The sequence below is a fragment of the Hyperoodon ampullatus genome (assembly GCF_949752795.1).
Source record: "Hyperoodon ampullatus genome assembly, chromosome: 1".
NCBI classification, from domain to species: Eukaryota; Metazoa; Chordata; class Mammalia; order Artiodactyla; family Ziphiidae; genus Hyperoodon; species Hyperoodon ampullatus.
Genome location: NC_136914.1, coordinates 220,623,711 through 220,639,609, shown reverse-complemented (window position 1 = coordinate 220,639,609; position 15,899 = coordinate 220,623,711). Strand labels below are relative to the sequence as shown.

General features: G+C 51.0%; 1 protein-coding gene across 1 annotated transcript in view; it reads right to left on the bottom strand.

Annotated features, from left to right (window-relative positions):
* Window positions 1-4,013: 4,013 nt before the first annotated feature.
* The window catches only part of LOC307058602 (scavenger receptor cysteine-rich domain-containing protein DMBT1-like), a gene marked incomplete at both ends in the record, with an annotated part of 48,849 nt that continues 36,963 nt past the window's right edge, over window positions 4,014-15,899 (bottom strand). The window contains 7 exons of the mRNA XM_079712130.1: window positions 4,014-4,243; window positions 5,474-5,563; window positions 5,665-5,936; window positions 6,522-6,910; window positions 11,418-11,602; window positions 12,462-12,670; window positions 14,576-14,726. Of these exons, the coding sequence (XP_079568256.1) occupies window positions 4,014-4,243; window positions 5,474-5,563; window positions 5,665-5,936; window positions 6,522-6,910; window positions 11,418-11,602; window positions 12,462-12,670; window positions 14,576-14,726 (1,526 nt within the window). The remainder of the gene's footprint in view (window positions 4,244-5,473; window positions 5,564-5,664; window positions 5,937-6,521; window positions 6,911-11,417; window positions 11,603-12,461; window positions 12,671-14,575; window positions 14,727-15,899) is intronic.

Here is a 15,899-nt window from a genome sequence, read left to right as displayed (position 1 = left end):
CACGGTGATTATACCAAACTCCACTGAAGTACCCTTGAAATGGTTCATTTTATGTTATGTAAATTTCACATAATTAAAAATAATCTCAATCTCCCAGTTTATTGGGATTGACGTATATACACCAATATGTATAAAATGGATAATTAATAAGAACCTGCTGTTTAAAAAAATAAATAAAATTATTAAAAAAAACATAAAAGAGCCAAATGGCTTTTAGAACACCTTTGAGGAAACTTGTCACTGATTAAATGAAGTTGGTCATTTAGACACATGAGGCAAAACAAAAAACAATCTCCCCAAACACACTAATCCAGAGTAAACTTCTGTGCCAATTGTTGATTTCCTTGGCCAACATGCTTAGCATTTCCTTCAATAAATGTGTTGTCATTTGGTTTTGAAGGTCCATTTGGAGTGGGATATCTTCATGATCTCAGAGCCCTCTCCCCATCCTCTGTCCCCACACTCTCCTCTCCTGGTCCTAGTGGTTTCACAGTCACCTCCCCACAGCTCTTTCCTGGGCCAGCTGGATCTCCTGCAGAGATACTGCAGATCTAGTTGGAGATCTAGTCAGAGATCCAGGAGTGCCTGCACTGTGTCCACCTTCCATCTCCCACAGCAGGGCCCCAGGTCCAGCAGAAGATCTTCATCAGCCTCCCTTAGCTGGTGGTCGTTGGGTGGGTGGGTGCATGCACGTCAGTCCCCATGTGGTTGGCCAGCTCCTGGCCCTCCCAGCAGGTCATGTCAGTGGAGGCCATGGCGGCTCCTAGCTCTCAGTTGACCCTGAGCTTCAACCTATTGGCCATTTTTGTGTCATCAGTGTTTCCAGATCTTAGAAACATTACTTTTCTATTTGAACCCATGTGAGCTTTTGATTTTTCCCTATGTTATCCATATAGTCATGTGCTGAATTTCAGGGAGGTTTTTACCCAAAGGCAAAGGGACATTTCTCCAAGTGACTGGTGAGTCAACTCTGTAAGAATCACAGTTGGGAGTGGGAGGACTGTAGATCACTGCCCTGCACCAGCTCAACCAGAGAGTCTCCTGAGTGACTCTAAAGTTTGAAATGACTTAGCTTTAAAACAATTGAGCCTATTTAAAATCTTGAACCTGTTTTCATGTTTACCCTGAAGGAATTCAGAACTTGCCACCAGAAAGCATGCTGATATGGCATATTGACTGTTTTGACTTAAAGACACTTGAAAAAAGACAAATCCAAAACAACAACACACTCAGCGCACTCTGACCTTCTTTCATTTTCTTAAAAACAGGAGACAAGTTGCCATTGAAATGCATCCTCCTTATGCCAGAAGGAAATAACATTCTTTTTTTTTTTTTTTTTTTTTTTTTTTTTGCGGTACGCGGGCCTCTCACTGTTGTGGCCTCTCCTGTTGCGGAGCACAGGCTCCGGACACGCAGGCTCAGCGGCCATGGCTCACGGGCCTAGCCGCTCCACGGCATGTGGGATCTTCCCGGACCGGGACACGAACCCGTGTCCCCTGCATCGGCAGGCGGACTCTCAACCACTGCGCCACCAGGGAAGCCCCAGAAATAACATTCTTATCATCAGGACATAAAGTTGAGTCCAGAGAATTCTATACACAGAGACCTTGATAAAATAATTCTAATTATCTTGTCTTCCTCACATAGTGTAATTACTTTTCCACCATTGTTTCTCTTTGTTGAAACACATATAAAAGCAAGTAGGTTTCCCAATTTGGGAGGTTTTCATTTCTTATGAAGTCTCTCCCCATGTCATGTAAAACTTGCATTAAATAAACTTGTATGCTTTCCTCCTGTTGAGTTGTCTTCTGTCAACTGAAGCCGCAGCCCTGCCGCATAAAACCCGAAGAGGGTAACGATAAGCTTTTGCCCCCCAACCACTACAAGCCAAACCTAATTCCAGTTCAGCAGCCTTTGTCTCCAGGGGTGACGTCAATCTGCTTCCCTGTGTTAGAGAAAAGAGTCAGGCACATTACAGATGCAGTTACAAACTGAGAACAAGTCCAAGGAAAAGCCCTGGGCCTCATCTGACTGCTCTCCGTTCCCACAAAGTGCAGCCCCAGGGTGGGCTCCGTGCCCGCGGCTTTGCAGAGGCAGCCCGTTTGCAGTTTCCAGCTGGTCCTCCTGAAAAGGGCAGACAACACCCAAATGGCTTCTTCTCTCTCTGAGCTAGACCCTCCCTCCACAGAGAATTCAAAGCAGGACTAGCCTCCCTTCCAGGAATCTCTTCCTGAAACGGACATCCTGTTAGAACGGGGTCCTGTGACTCCAGCCACCAGGGACCCTTCCCCACTAGACACTTTCCCTTTTCCACTTCTCCTGCAGGTAGAGATGTCACTGTGCTCACATGCTGGAGAGTGACCATGAGTGGTGCTGACCTAGCTCCTCACATGGTGCTGGAAGACGTTACCCAGTCCACCCCAGGTGTGTGCGTGCGTGCACACACACACACACACGTCATGAAGGCCCATATGCTTTTGTAACTCAGGGTCTTGAGCCAGTCCTGAGTAAAACCTGAGGTCTTCTCACCCAGCTGGTCTTGGTCCCTAGAGACCAGAAAAGAAAAAAAAAAAAAAAAAAAAAAAAAAAAAAAGACCAGACACTAACCTGAGCTAACGGGCAGTCTCCCAAATCCTGTGTCCGGGGGATCAAGGCAGGTAGCAGCCACCTTGGCTGCTGCACTTTGGCCTGGTCTCCTGCCTGCTTCTCCATCCTGTCTGCTACATGGCGTGGCTGTCATGGGAACCTAGACCCCAGCTCCCCGCTAGCCCTGCTGCCCAAAGTTTAGGTTGACCAACCCTCCTGGTTAGTCGGGGAACAGAGGGGATTCTCAGGACAAGGAGCAGCAGTGTCAAACCAAGAAGGTCCCAGGAAAATAAGGGTGAGTGGTCCCCTCCCAAACCAGGGTGATATAAATGAGGCTCCAGTGGCCAAAGGACAGGGGACAGAGGTTTTAGTGGTCAGATGGCCAACCGCATGCAGCAGTGTCAAGCAGGTCCCCTGTCAACCTAGCGGGAGATGCTTTCACACAGATGTTAAAGGCTCCAGCTTCTGTACTTCCTGACCCTCCACCAAGTCTACTCCACACTTCACACCTCACGGGAGGCCATGTGGGAGGGAGCTGACATGTCAAGGGTCATTGCAGGTCTCTGTCGAGAGTTTTCTGTCCTGTTTCCCCCATGAGCTCCTGACATTTCACCCTCTCAGCCCACACCCCAAGCTCGACACCACCCCAGGACCCTCGGGCCAACCTCAGCCCTCCTACCTGCTCCATCGAGGACACGTACAAGAAGAGAATGTGCCCAACTTTGCCTCCCATGCCCTGCGTACAGAGGCTGTAATGGGTCCAGGGAGGGGAAGCAGGTTGATGTGGGCATGGCTGTCTGCCCATCACAGCCGCCTTGCCCGTGAAGACCCCCAGGGGCTGTGTGTGGAGGATGCGGTGAAGCTGTCTCACCCCCATCTGTCCACTGCTCACTCCACACTCTCCTCTGCCTCAGGGGCATGACAGGGCAGGGCCCCATGGCCTATCTCACTCCTTGTGGGCGCCCACATTACCTGTCTACCTAACATGAAGGGATCAGTGCTTAGATGTGACACTGGAAACAGTGACCAAACCGACACTTGCTTTGAAAATTTCTTTATTTGGCTTGTCCTATAATAAGAAAAGGCTAAGATATACACTACAGGCCAAAGAAGCTGGTTCATAAAGAGTCAGAAAAGAAATTCTATCTAGAACAAGCGCTGCTGCTTCTAGTGTGTGGCTCACTGCCTCACGTGGGATTTTAGGTTCCAGCACCTGCTTGCCTGACATTTTGTCCCAGCACCAAGTCTGCGTCTCTGGGAAAACCTGCTCCCATCTTTCTCACCACCCCCTCCACCACCCACCACTGTGCACCTGGGCCAGAGTTGGGTGCTCTGTGTGCCAAGCTCTGGACGCTGGTTTCTTCCCTCCTCTTACGGGCTCCAGGGCATGGGGGCCTGTGTCTGAGCACCGTGCATGTCCTCCTGCTTCACATCCTAGAGCTCAGACGCTGGCCATGGGCAGCACGGGTGCTTCTCCCCAGTGTGAAGGCTGCTACAGCCAAGAGCACGACCAGGAAGACCCCAGCAAAGATGGTGGCACTGTGGTAGCTCCCCTGGGCGCTGGCCTCCTCTTCCAGGTCAACCTCTGGCCGGTCTGGGAAGGAGAGGAGAGAGCTGTAAGGACGGGGGTCCCCGGGCAGGGTGATGGCAATCAGAACTGTTGGGTGGGCGGGGAAGAGAAGGGAGAAAAGAGTGCCTTTCAGGAAACTGAGGTCAGACCCCAAAGAGCAGCTGAGTGTCAGCCCTGGCAGATTTCACAGTGTCTTGTTGGCCAACAGGAGCAAAGAAGGTGTGTGAACAGGAAGTCAGAGCTGGGCTTTGGCATAAGATATCTGGCTGAAGGCTACCGATGGATGGGAGGAGAGTGCGTTGGGGCATTTGAGCCCATTTGGGAAATGGGCACAAAGGTCCCAGCAAGAGGGACACCGGCCTTAAGCTACCACAGTGTCGGTGGGAAGAGAAGGGAAAGGAGAGACGTGAGCAGTGTCATCATCGGCCGCCTTTGCCCCTCCCCCTGCCCTGCCTTCCTTCTCTCTTGTAGCTCCAGCCCCCGTGGTGGGTACCATGCAGGTGACTTATGGCCGCACTGTGTCCCCTCCCGCTGGAATGGAAGCTCCTCCGGGCAAGGATTTTGATGTATTTAGTTCTCTGTCTCCTGGCACATAATAGGTCTTCCAAAGATGCCTGGAATGTTGCACATGGGAGGAAAGACCCTGGGAGCAGCCAGACGTCCGGGGCACGGCCTGAATCTGGGCCCTGAGGGGAGCGAGCTGTCAGAGATCCTCTGTGGGGTGAAGCCCTGTGACTGCGGGAGGATTTGTGACCAGTGCTGCTCCGCATCTGCTCCTGTCACCAACGCCGCCACCACATTTGTCGACCTGGCCCGGTCTGGACCAGAAATCATGGGAATCCCTCGGCAAACATTTCCTCACCCACGTGCACAGCAGAACAGCACAGTGGGAAATCTGCTCCCCGTTCTAGATGGGGAAAATGAAATGGCTTTTCCAGGATCAACCCCTGGGAGCCGTGAGAATAAACCAGTCCTGCCTGGACCCACACGGCCCTGCCCAGACCCTGACTGTGCTTCTCCAGGGCTACAGTTTGTCACCATCATTATAAGTAATAATGTGATGATTACTGTTAACATTGGTGACAGTAACGATAGTAACAAAATCACCGTTCTTTGCAGCCAGTGACTTACACCAGGCAGGGGCCAGAGCAGTGTAACTAACAGTGTTTTGTGTAACGCCCTCAACAGTCCTAAGAGGTAAGTATTAACATTTTTGTTTTACAGAAGAGGAGTGTGAGGTTGGGTATTCAGAACCCAGAGGGTAAAACCGTCAGGTGTTCTGTGTCCCACATGAGAACTGTCTTGACCACACCCTACACGCGCATCCCCCATAGACCAGAAGCTCTTGGAAGAAGGTGAGAACCAGGTCTAGCTCCACTTCATATCGCCCAGGGTAGCACAGGAGCCCTATTCGAGGGGAAACGGGACACCCACGGAAGCATCCCAAGTCCCCACGGTTCATGGGCCTGGACTCCGGCAGATGGCGGGGTGGGGAGATGGCCACCTACCCAGGCTCCTCTTCTCAGCATGCGGGACCTGCAGCTGGATGGGTCCCAGGGCGACATCCACCTTCTCCTGGTAGGAGCCCACGCCCCTCTTGGCCCTCACGATGCAGCCTCTGCTGCAGCGGGAAGAGGCGTCGTACGCCCTGCACACGACCATCTTGCACTGCAGGTACACGGAGGGGAAGCGGCTCAGGAAGTGGAAGGAACTGAACTTGAAGCGGAGGACGTTGGGTGAGGGCTGGCGGTAGGACCGGTAGGTTTCATCCTTCACACACCTGCAGGAGGAGAGGGGTCACCGTCAGCCCTCAGCAAGGCGCCGCCCTCCTCACGCCACCCACCCCGTGGGCTAGGCATCCTCCTCAGAGGGTGGCGGTCAGGGGACCGCCTGCTGCCTTCACAGCCTTCCTTGTGGACCACCTGCTGGGCATGCTCTTTGTGCGGCACCCCACCTCCTCCTCCTTGTTTAATCCTTCCAACAGGCTGTGATATGGGCTTCACTGCGCTCATTTGATGGCTGCAGAAACTGGCTCAGAGAGACGCTCTTGCCTGTCCAGAGTGATGCAGCTGGGACGGGGCAGAGCTGGCATCCCAACCTCCATCTGCTTCAAAATCAATGTTTTCCCACTACAGGCATGTCTTCTTAATATTAAGGCTTGCCTGGAGTTTAGTCACTCGGTCTAATTTTACTTTATAGTTAACCTGCTTGATGGCCACTCAGTTCTCCAGATGCCCAGAGATGACAGCCTGGCTGGTTAAGCTGGAGCTATTGGGAGCCCAATCTGCCTTCCTTGAGCTCTGGGCTGGCTGTGTGTGAGTTATCAGGTAGAGGCTGAAGTCCACCCCATGAAGACACTCCTTACCCGCTCCGGATGAGATCATAAGTCAAAGATGTAAAGTCATTGGGAGATGGTGACGCCACACAGGTGTCCACAAATAAGGCCAGGGAGGCGTTAGAATGGAGGATTTCAGCCTGAAGGTACAAATCCTGGTTCAGGTCCACATAGTATGGGCTGCTGGTCACGGGATATAAGAATGAAGAGGATGTATAAAAGGAAATGTTCACGTCAAAATTGCTGTATTGTATGTTCTTGACCTCGAGGGTGTCATTAACAATGTACATCGTGTTAACCCAGGTGTTCTGGAGCATTTTGCAGCTGATGTGAATGTGGAGGTCTTTCCTCCTGCTGATAATGCCACTCGAAACAGCTGCTTTGAGGAAGTTGGAGTAGGTGATGGTATCATTATCCACCTGGGGAGACAGGCAGGCGAGCAGAGTCAGGCAAACGTCACCCACTAAGGGAATCTCGTTGCTGCTTTGGGTGAGAATGAGACTGAAGAGATGCTGCAAGATTTCAAAACCCTCCCAGAACCACACAGAGACGGCACATCATGCCTATCACCATGGCTACCATTCCCTGGGATGGATACACTTCACCAGCAAGACTCCCTCCTTTCACACATCCCCTTTCCTCTGCCACGTGATGGGGACCACAGTGTGTTGGTGCCTCCCAGGAGCTGCTGCTTATGGGAAGATGGGGGTGTCTGGATGACTCCCTACCCCTGCTGTATGACTAAGCTGAGTTTGGTCTCCATGGCTCAGGGCCCTTCTGGCTTGTTCTATTTCATTCTCACTCTTGCTGGGAGAAATCAGGGGAGGCAGTCGTGGGAGGGGCTAGTGGGATTCGTTTTCACTGTGCTGTTTGGATGGGTCAGTAGTTATTGCAGTTTGGTGTCTGAAGCTGCCGGAGCCTGAAGCACCAGAGATCCAGAGTTATGGCTGCGGCAGGTCTCTGACCTCTGGGGCAGGAAGTTCCCCAGAGGCTCATATGGACCACAAGGTGGTGGTGTGTGGGGGGGATTGGAGTGGGGGCCATGGCAATGCTGGAGCGCTTCCTGTCATGCTTTGCTTCTCCACTCCCCAAACCACAGGACCATTTCCTGCTGTGCCTTTCATGAAGCAGCAAATTCATAAGAATGTTGGTCTCTCATGCTGTTTGATGTGCCTACCGTCTCATAAGAGTGACCTTTCCAGAGACAAGAGTCTCACACCTGGTGGTCTGTAAGCATTTCAAGGAAAGGGTGGTGTCTAAGCATCTCTCTTTTCCCAGGGCTTGGTGTAGTGTTAACTATAGCATCAGTAGCATCAGTAAAGATCCATGGAATGGAGGAAAGGTCCAGGGGACAGAAGTCCAACAAAAGTACTTGTGATGAAAGAAGGATGGTGCCAGGAGCAACCAGCCCAAATGGCCAAGAGAACACAGGTGAGCAAGCGCCCCTGGAAGCCCCATGGTCATGATCATCTGGCCGCAGGTGAGGTGAGCACAAGAGCAGCGTCCCCAGGTGGAGACTGGGGGTGGCGCACTCCTTCCCTCCCAAATGCTCTGATGGTTGTAAGCAAACTTGTCCTTGCCTGGTACGAGTTCCCACCAGCCGTGGGTGCTTCTGCAAGAACAGGCACAAAAATAACACCATAGTGGCCTAAATAGAAGCCCTAAAATGTAAGACAACCTTACTCTTAAAAAAAAAAAAAAATAGGGGCTTCCCTGGTAGCTCAGCTGTTGAGAGTCCGCCTGCCAATACAGGGGACACGGGTTCGTGTCCCGGTCCGGGAAGATCCCACATGCCGCGGAGCGGCTGGGCCCGTGAGCCATGGCCGCTGAGCCTGCGCGTCCGGAGGCTGTGCTCCGCAACGGGAGAGGCCACAACAGTGAGAGGCCCGCGTACCGAAAAAAAAAAAAAAACAAAGCAAGTTTGTCACAGCAAGTTAGTCATATACGCTGTCAGGAGCAAAAGTTCATTCCTGGCCATTTGGGAGATTAGACAAGTTCCCTTCTGAAGCCAGCACTTGTACAACGTAAATATAATTATTCTTTAGAGCAGCATGTGTCGGGGAGGCTTTCACTTCATGTCTGAAGCTGCAAAATTCAGCTCTGAGTTTGTCCTTTCCAGAAAGACATGTGAAAAGAGAAAAGTTTAAAAACTATCTAAAGTGGTCTTGCCACCCTGGGACCCTTGCCTACTCTCTGACCGTGGGTTTCCCTTTTCTCCCGTCAGAGGGAGGCTCTGGCCTGCAGGGGGCGCCAGAGCCCGCACTTTGGACTCAGGTCTGGCAAAGGGCCTAGGATGGGCTCTATGCCTTCCAGTCCTTCATGGGAAGTACACTGTGTTTTCTGCCTTTATATTTTCTTAAAAAAGGTGGGGGGGCTTTATATTGGAGTGCCAATGGTTATTGCAAGAAACCATATAAATGTTGCCACTTTGTTACTCCTTCAAAGACCAGCTGAGGTGCCTTCAGCTGAACTCTGTACAGTCACATGAAAGTGTTCTTGAATCCACATTTGCCTGTGGTTTCCATGGTCAAGCTAGATTCTGAATGCATGCCAAACAATGAAAGTGGGGTGCAGGTTTATTTCTTGATCATCAGAAGCTGTTCTGATTTTAAATTAAAATTCATTATTAGACGTCTGCTCAGTGTGCAAGGCACTTGGGATGGAGTGGGAGTCTGGCAGACATGTCCACGGCTTTCCCATAGAGACTTGGCCCCTTCCGCCTGGCATCCCACTCCTGTGGTGGGGAGACCTTGCCTGTTCAGACACATGATCCAACGTTTGTCAGACACACACTAAACGGGGCACCTGGAGGAGATGCAGAAAGTACCAGCTACGGTTCATGCCGTCCTGCCTTTGAATGCCGGCTCCACAGTTCATGTTCATGTGGCCTTGGGCAAGTGGCTTAACCTCTGCAAGCTTCCGTTTCCTCACAATTAAATGGGAATAGAAGTTGTCTCGAGAATTTTGAGTCTCGTGGAACTCTTCGTTCAGTGCCTGGCACGCATACTAGCCCTTAATAATCTGATTATAAAGGCTTAGGCTCCACACCAGGGGCACTGGCAGTTGCAAAGATGACTGAAACACTGGCCTGCCCTGGAGGCACGGTTTGCTAGGGGATACAGGTATTTAAATAGCAGAGGAATCAGAATGTAGCCTGTGCTGCTCATGACCAGCCAGGTTGGAAGACCAGGGCTGGCCCGTGGATTTGGCAGCTCCTATTGGAGATGAAGGAACACAGATAGGATGGATCGGATGTCAGAGGCTCCAGGCTGCATGTTTGGAACTGGGAGGGCTGGGTCACCTTTGGTAGACTGATTCCCCCTGACTAAACTCAGGACAAACCAGAATCCAACACGACTGATTGACAGCGCGAAATGTAAAAGCCAGGTCGACTAGAACGTTTGCAGGGCGTGACCCATCTGTACCCTTCTCTGCGTGTAAGCCTCCCTGAACCACTCGGCTCCTATCAGAAGGAGATCTGGTGTCTGCAGGGACTGTCCAGAGGGAGCTGGCGGGCCACAGCGGCAACTGCAGACCCTTGGGCGCAGCCACCCACCTGTGGCCGACAGGCCCATGTGTTTAGCTAAACCAGTGTCCCCTCCTACTCTCACGGTTCCTTATGACCTTGCCAGATAATGAACAGCACGCTCATAGCACCTAGCCTGGCACGCGGCAAAGGTACGGTACGTCTTTGGTGATGGGCAAACCCTCTGATCGCGTGTGTCACACATATGGTGCATATTTGAGCCTTTTGTGCTGTATATTTATACTGCGGTCCTAAACCTAATAAAAGTATTTGCACTGTGTCTGCTGCCTGACAGACAAAACCTTGAAGTGATTACTTAGGTGTCAGCCGAAAATTCAGAACTTAGAGTGCAGAGTTTAAAATGAATTTACATAAAATTAAATGCAACAACTCTAAGTTTACCATTCGGTGGGGTTTGACAGTAAAAGACTCAACACTCTCATTAATTCAAACAGCTCCATCCTGCCCCTTTGCAGGCAGTCCCCTCCCGCCAGGTCGGCTTACTATGTACACAAATTTCATAGAAATGACGTCACAGGGTGGGTAATCTTTCGTGCCTGGCTTCTTTCACTCAGTGCCACATTTTTGAGATTCTCAGAGTCTGGCATTGGCCCTACCGCTTCCTGGCTAAGTAGCTTTAAGCAGCCTGCTTGACCCCTCAAAGCCCAGTCTCCCTGTTTTTCAAGTAGGATGACAATGAGGGGAGACTTGCATCATCTTGCTGGGGATTTGGGGGAGTTGGACACAGACTAATCTCAGTGTCTGCCACTTGTAGGGGGACAGGATTAAGGAGTTTCCTGAGACATAAGACTTCTCCATGCTAAAATCTGCAAAGTCCCAGGTCAACCAAGACAACTGGTCACCCCAGGTGGTGACAGCTCAACAAATGATAGCTGCAGAGGCCAATTTACTGTGAAGCTAATGAAGCTTAAGCTTCAGGGCCCGCCTGCACAGGCTCTTCCGGGGCTCAGCAATGCACTGGCACAGCCATGTGTTTTTGTAAGATTTCTAAAACTAAGATATGCTTGCATTCTTTCCATGAATGAGGCACCTGCCTCTCTTGCCCACCCCAACACCAACCTGTATAAGCTCCAGGCCCTTTAGAACCTGGAGCTGCCCCTGGGAGCTGCTATCGCTGTTGCCGAAGTGATAGCAGCCTGCCAGGCACCCTCTCTGATGGACAATGTGGGAAAAACTCCCCACTGACTTTCCTTCCTTCTATTTGGACATGGCTGCAGCTACGTCATGGCACCAAGGGATGGATTTATATCTTCAGCCCGATTACGTCCTGGTTATATCATAATCATGTTTTCTGGGTCCCCAGAATTCAAAAAGCACAGCACAGGGCACTGTAAGAAAGCTGGCCCAGCAGGAGGGAAAGGAAGAAGCTCCAGGCTTACCTGCTGGATGGTGCCACAGCCAGAGTAGGGAACTGTGAAGGTCACCTGGCTCGAAGTCATCTGGGGCTGACACCAATAGTTCCTGTTCCAGCCGGGAATGACAAGGTTTCTGGCAGAGTAGCCCAGGGACTGGAGGTAGCTCACGCTCACACTGGCTCGCATGTGATTCTGCAGGCAAAGCAGCTCTGGGGGCCAAGGGCAGACAGTGCGGTCAGTGTCAGCGCCCCCCGCAAGCCCACAGAAAGGAGCAGAGATTGAGATGGTTGGCAGATGGTCTGCGTGCGGACACAGCTCACCACCACGCCCGGTGCCCTGGAGCCCAAGTCAGTTTCACTCTCGTGAGATCCCTTGAGGGCACAGGGACTAGGATTCCTCTGATGGAGAAGTGAAGGCAGGGTGTGAAACAAGCAAAATGTTTTGCCAAGTTGCCGCTTATCCATATAGTAAAGTAACGCTCGGGTTGAATTGCGGGGATGTCGGAAAATCAACATCCTTAGCTATGGACCTAAACATACGTCCTTTAGCTAAGGGGCAGGTCGGTGCTTAAAATCCTGACCTCAAAGGGAGCCAGTACCTCACCTTGCCTGGCCCCTGGCCAATCTGTACATCAGTCCACTTAACAGCTCAAACCGTGGCCATCAGCCTCTGCTGGACGTGGCTGAGTGACCAGCTCAGACCATCTTCAGGCAGCAGCCGAATGTGCTAGGTCTCAGGACAAGGTCACGGTGTCCCACACTCTGGGAAGGTCACAGGGCCTCAGCCAGGTGATCCCCTCCGCCCTTGACACTGACATCTCACTATCTGTTGACAGCAACACCTTGCCCTTCTACTTCATCTCTGCTGACCACAGAAAGGCCAACGCACCACCCATCGGCCATGTCTGGGAGCCAGAGTCCCAAGACCCACTGCTCTTGGCCCCTTTCTGCACCAGATTGAGCCTTGGTGACCTGAAAAGGCGGCTATCATTTCTCATTTCACAGCCATGGGATGGCTGAGCAGCAGAAGTCACTCCGAGGGGCCCCACCCAGACAGACGGGGACTTACTTGTGCTCCCAGTGGAAAGTCTGGAGTAGTATTCAGCCTGGAACCCTCTCATATTGACGCTGCCATCGCTGACGAAGCGAATGGACATGAAGTTGGATGACGAGGTGAAGGAGTCCCTTGCCCCATCACAAACCCGGGCGAGCAGAGGGGAACTGTGGTGAGGGCCGTCGAACACTTCAATATAATCGTAGTTACAGCCGCCTTCAAGCCTGCAGAGACACAGCGCACAGTTCTGGCTTCACTTTTTTTTTTTTTTTTTTTTTTTTGCGGTACGCGGGCCTCTCACTGTTGTGGCCTCTCCCGTTGCGGAGCACAGGCTCCGGACGCACAGGCTCAGCGGCCATGGCTCACGGGCCCAGCCGCTCCGCGGCATGTGGGATCTTCCCGGACCGGGACACAAACCCGTGTCCCCTGCATTGGCAGGCGGACTCTCAACCACTGAGCCACCAGGGATCTGGCTTCGCTTTTAACCAGGATTTGATGCAGGGGGTCAGATCTCCGTGAGAGGCATCACACCGCTAAGCCAGAAACTCTGACAAAATTAATAATTGAAAGTAATAGATTTCCTTTTTTATTGAAGTATAGTTGATGTACAATATTATACAAGTTACGGGTGCACAATATAGTGATTCACAATGTTTAAAGGTTATACTCCATTTATAGTCATTATAAAATATTGGCTACATTCCCTGCGTTGTATTGATACAATGTATCCTTGTAGCTTATTTTATACATAATAGTTTCTACCTCTTACTCCCCTACCCCTGTACTGTCGCTCCTCCAATCCCTCTCCCCACTGGTAACCACCAGGTTGTGAGACTTTCTTAAATCGGGCAGAGATTCATCTTCCCATGACCTCCATACATGGTTTTAGTCCTGCCTTTTGGGGTCACACATATGAGATCTACAGCCCCTCTCCTGACAGCCTTTTGCATCACATGAGAAAGGATCACATCCTACCTTAGACTTTTTCTTTGATCAAAAAGACCCCAGTTTCCCATAGAATTTTTTAAAATCCATGAATTCATAGTGATAGAAACAAATAATTGAACAAAAAAATACTGGGCAAGTCAAATAGCCTCTCTGCAGCTTAGGTTTCTTATTTACGAAGGTGAAATCTCCCTACCCATGTATACTGAAGAAAGCCGTCGTGAGGCTCAAACAATGTAATATATGGAAAAGTGCTTCATAAAGTGTCACAAATGATGGTCATTGTTATTAAGATGCTGACTCAGAACCAGTCACGGTCAACCTTCCTCTAAAGGATTTCATACAGTCCCCAAAATCCAGTAGGAATTGTAATGATGAAGAGATTAAAATAATATTGTACTTTTCACAAAACCCCACACAAATTTCCAAGGCAGAGACTCCCAAGGCCACTGCAACCGGAAATCAAGAGAGAAAACTGCTTTGTTCAGTGGTGGCTGTTAGAGGAGAAATTATGGTACCCCCTTCCCAGGACTCTAGAAACTACTGGTGACTCGCTGTGGTCACCCCCCTCCTTGAACCAATCATGTATCACTGTCGTTCTGATGAAGGCTCCTCCACTTAAAACAAGGATTCCAACTCTTCATTGGATGAGGAACAGATAACCTAACCTCTGCTGCAGGGATTTCTCCTCCTCTGCCCGAAACTCACCCCAAAAACGGAGGGGGTAGAGTGAAAAGGGTTCAGAAAAACGGGTGCGGTTTTTAATAGGATTCTTGTTATTATTACTCCTAACAATGAGTATTATTACTATTATAATAAATATTGTAATAGTAATAATTATTATTACTCCTAACTATAATCCCTCCCACTGGATAACGTTGTCCAAGTATTTTCATATATTTCTCTCTTGTGACCCTCCCAGTAACCAGCAAGGGTAGGAAAGCAGTTATTTTATTCTCCTCTCTTGAGACTAAGGTGAATTAAGTGATTTCCCGTGGTCACACAGGAAATTAGTGACATAGGTGCAACTTGAAACCAGGGCTCTGGTCCTGGTGCCACCTCTGTGCTCGGTCGAAAATGGAACCCATAAGAAAAAATGTCAACGGGGCAAACATTTCTCCTGAAGTGCTAGGTGCCATTTATCCCCTTCTGAAGTATCTGCAAGGTCCCTCACACACACTTACTGGACGTCTCTGAAGACCACAGTCACATGGTAGTTGTTTTGAACTTCAATGTCCCACACACACTTGGCATTGTTCGGATAGTTCCCAGGGTAGAATGGGCTGAAAAAACTCCCTGAAGGTTGAGACAGGAAGCCTCCGCAGGAATAATTTGCTGTTGGGATAAAATTGAAATACTGATGACCTAAAATGCACGCTGCACAGTCACCTGGGGGAGATGTTTTTTAACAATTCCCAAGACAGAAACCCACCAGGAGGTGCCTAGACCCAAACTGAACTCTGATGGTCAGTGGGGTGCCCCTCCACAGAGACTGTACTTAGGGAAAACATCTCCTCATCATTCTCCTCATCCCTCCCCAGTGTCACTGTCACTGAGCAGAAGGGAAGGGGGACTTGTCAGGGAGCTCAGAACTTACTGGCTGGGCGGGTGAGGTTGTAAACAGGATCTGTTGACAAAAAGAAAACACAATGATCACTTTCTTGGTACCCTTGACACAACTGTTGAATCCTTGCTGGCTCTGTGCCTGGAAATGTGCCAACCCTGGGTTCACAGAGAATGCTGGATACAGGCCTTGCCCTCAGGGACCACACAGCCTGGAGGAGAGGATGGAAAAGAGCAAATCCCAGCGTCATGGGCTGGGCCTGTGATGGAGCAAAGCCCAGGAGGTGGTGGGAGCCTGGAGCTTTGGCTCCTGACCCAGACTGAGCAGGGAAAGCGGGGTGGATAATCAGGGAGGCGAGGCAAAAAGGGAGAAATGGTGTTCCAGGCAGAGAGGACAGTGTGTGCGAAGGAACCCAGGTGTACCGGGCACATCTGGGGAACCTCAGTGTGCACGCAGCAGGGACAGGAGGGATGGCGGGAACTAACCCGATGACAGGAGAGAATTGTGCAGAGCCCTAGAGGTTGTCCTGAGCAGTGAGGATCTGTGACCAGAAGGCCTTGAGGAATCAGTCCCCAAGGCTGGGACGGACCTTGGCATCTCGTGAAGATGCCCCTAGCTGCACTGCAGAGAATGCATCAGAGGGGAGGGGCAGCCGGAAGCTGCTGCTGCTTCAGGAAGCCAGGTGGTGAGGAGGGCAGGGTGGGGACGGAGAGGAAAGGTCTCAGGGGTGGGGGGCAGAGGGGGAGTTCAGCAGCAGCTCAAGAGCAGCCAGTCAGGAGCTCTTGCTGATTACACACCGAGCTCGGAGATGAAGCAGGCTCCAGCCAGCCAGCACTGGCCGGGGTCTGGTGTCCAAGGGGAGGGGTGGGGTCTTCACGGGGGAGGAGGGCAGCCTCGCCTAGGGACTGACCAGAGATCCGAACCTTAGGCTGGCCAAGCTACTA